This window comes from Wasmannia auropunctata, unplaced genomic scaffold (assembly GCF_000956235.1).
Source record: "Wasmannia auropunctata unplaced genomic scaffold, wasmannia.A_1.0 LD336103.1, whole genome shotgun sequence".
Classification (NCBI taxonomy): domain Eukaryota; kingdom Metazoa; phylum Arthropoda; class Insecta; order Hymenoptera; family Formicidae; genus Wasmannia; species Wasmannia auropunctata.
The window spans coordinates 1,166,181-1,169,192 of NW_012026787.1; the positions used below are offsets into that span (position 1 = coordinate 1,166,181).

The 3,012-nt window shown below is 33.3% G+C and overlaps 1 protein-coding gene across 1 annotated transcript; it reads right to left on the reverse strand.

The window, feature by feature from the left end:
- Positions 1–1,290: 1,290 nt before the first annotated feature.
- On the reverse strand, positions 1,291–3,006 carry LOC105457344 (UDP-glucuronosyltransferase 2B17-like). The gene is made up of 2 exons (XM_011701964.1): positions 1,820–3,006; positions 1,291–1,537 (listed from the first exon to the last, which is right to left on the reverse strand). Exons 1-2 carry the CDS (start codon positions 2,934–2,936, stop codon positions 1,473–1,475), a joined length of 1,182 nt encoding a protein of 393 aa, XP_011700266.1. The 5' UTR covers positions 2,937–3,006; the 3' UTR covers positions 1,291–1,472.
- Positions 3,007–3,012: the final 6 nt, after the last annotated feature.

The window sequence follows — 3,012 nt, forward strand, 5'->3', positions numbered from 1 at the left end:
TGCAAGTATAGAATAAACTGAAATTTAAAAAAAAATAAAATCGGCAAAGAATCAGTATAATATTCAATTCTTCAATCCTAACTATAATTATGTCCGAAAAAACAATATTTAAAAAGGAAAATCAGTAAAATGAGTAGAAGACATTATAATAATTGTGTTATTTTTTCAATTAGAGACTTCAAAAACAATATCTAATAATATGTATTATCTAATGTATTATCTAATGATCTAAGAATCATTAAAGTGCTGGTTATAATTAAGGACATTAAGGGCTAACGGTTACTTATTGAAACTTTGTTTTTTAATCGACATTTTGTTTTAAATGAATATGAATACTGATAAAATAATTACAAAGTAGTAATTAATAAATATTTTTGAAAACCCAAAGTTTTTCGAGAATAAATATATGAATGAATACTTTTTTAATATAAAAATTTTAAATAAATACAATTTGTAATTTAATTACATGTTTTTTTTTGTATTTATCGATTAAACCAATAGTTGATTCAAAGGAGAATAAATAATGAAAAAAAATTTTAAAAATTGATTTTGTAAGTCACATAAAGTAAATCATCGCAATTTTTTAATATATAATTATATAATATTTTAACTTAGCGTGATTCTTCTAATTATTCTGTATAGTAAAAATATTAAAGTAGAATTGTCAAAAAATGAATAGTTTAAGATATTTTATACTTTTTTGGTATATTGGATAGGAAATGTAAAATATCTCGTAAACTATTCATTTTTTGGATGTGCTATGCTACACTTATATTGTTGAGTGGGAAATTATAATATTGATGTAATGCCACAATTAATTAGTGGCATTACATCAATTTTATTGAGATTATATTTCAATCAAGTTTACCGAGATATTTCATTTATCGTCATTTTTACGTTTTGTGGATTTTCAATTCCCGTTTATCATAGTACTTGTCAACTTAATTCTAATGAAAATAAATATAAATAATTAGAAAAAATGCTATGTGAGTTGGCGCGGTGCAGATTAACAAAGGTACATCAGTTACATAATAAAAATATTTAAAATTAAGTACATAGTTTAAAAAAATCGAATGCCTCGGCATACATTGTAACTTACATTCTCAATGAATACAAAATTAACAGTATACATAAAAAAAATAGAAATATAAAAAGCAAGTCAGTTCAATTTCTTAAAAAATTGAATAAGTCGAGACATAATTAATGGACAGCGTGTTACCATAGCCTTTTTTTAAATTATTTGTATTTGTTTTAATTGTCGAGAGTTTTAGTATGTTGATTTATAATTTGTTTTAATTCTAATAAATGATACCGTTTATTATGCAATAGATTAAAAAACGCAATATAAACTGTTGCTACTTTCTTCAACAAGAAACGAAAAAAAAATATTTTTTACGTTAAATTATTAAGACTATGAAAAAAAAATTACTTAAACTTTCTCTCCATTGTAATAGTCAGTGGATAAAAAATGGTTATCTTATGGTTTCTGGATAACTCATTGCTAGAATCCAATCGACGCTTAATATAACGACTCGGCCTTGAACATATGAAAATAAAAAAAAACATAATAATAGTCAATAGTTAAAAAATAGTTAAAAAAGTTATCTTATGGTTAACTCATCGATGCCTAATATAACGACTCGGCCTTGAACACATGAAAAAAAAAAAAAGAAACGTAATAATAGTCAATAGTTAAAAAATAATTTAAAAAGTTATCTTATGGTTAACTCATTGTCAGAATCCAATTGATGCCTAATACAACGACTCGGCCTTGAGCAGGTAAAAAAAAAAAGAAAAGAACGTTCATCCTTTCACTTACTCATCACGTCGAACTGGGGCAGCCATTTCCTGGCCATAACGTTGTCCAGCTTGTGCGGTAATTCATCAGCCTCCCATTTCCAAAGCACTTTCCGCGGTATCGAGCCAAGTACCTTTAATATCGCGTCGAGCTTCTCGAGTGGCATCGAAGTCATCTTGATCATGGAGCCCAAACTGAAGTACAGCACCCCTTCGTCTGCGCCGTCGAGGAATTCAGCTATGTCCTTCGGCAGCGGGTTGACCTTGGACGAGATGTGGAGCCCACCAATTTCCACTACATTCGGCAGCTGCGGTCGGCTGCCGTGAATGCTACTGTGAGTGTTCACTAGCAACGCTTGCGACTGCTGGGCGATTTCTTCCAGCTTGGGAAGATCCGGACCGAAGACTTCGTTAGCGGTGACCTGATCGACAGCTCGGAACCAATAATCGTAGATCACTTCAGACAACGACACCAACAGTGTATTTTGCATTCGCCTGAGAAAATTCATAGGTTTAACGAAGCCGATGAATATAACCGGGATGTAACTGGGATCGTTTGAGTTGTCCATATCGCTGTTGGTCCACGGCATAATTTGATGCGACGACAGAGCCATGTACGGTGCCTTAAAGCGATGAACAAAACCCAAAAAGCAATCGGTGTTGAAGTTCTCCGTGAGAATCAGATCGAATTTTTCGTTGGATCGAAGGAATTCTTTCACAGCTGGAGTCCGCAGACCGGTGTTACACGCGTAATCTGCCATGGATCTCAGCAGGTGGATCTCTAACAGAAAACGATACCACGCGTGATTAATCTGTTTGAGATCGATCACTTCTACGAAGACGCCGTCCTTGGGATTTGTTAAATTGACATCCTTATAATTGGGCAGCGGCTCTTTTGCCTTGACACTGTCGCTTCTAGGGAAGTACGAGAGCACAGTAACCTCGTGACCTCTTCGGGCTAGTTCCTCCAGAAGCGGCTTGAACACGTCGAAATGACTTTTACCAGGATATCCAAAGACACCAAGAATTTTAAGTGTTGTTTTCGTGGTATTCACGAAGGTGGTCTGGTTGACGGCCAAACAGCAAGCGGAGAGCACCGCGAGCAAAAAGAGAATGATGAATGAATGTGTCCTCTGCATGTCGCGGATATATCGAGGTAAGTCTAATTAAATAAGTAACCGCAAATCAATAATTTCACTCCGATTAAATTTTTGT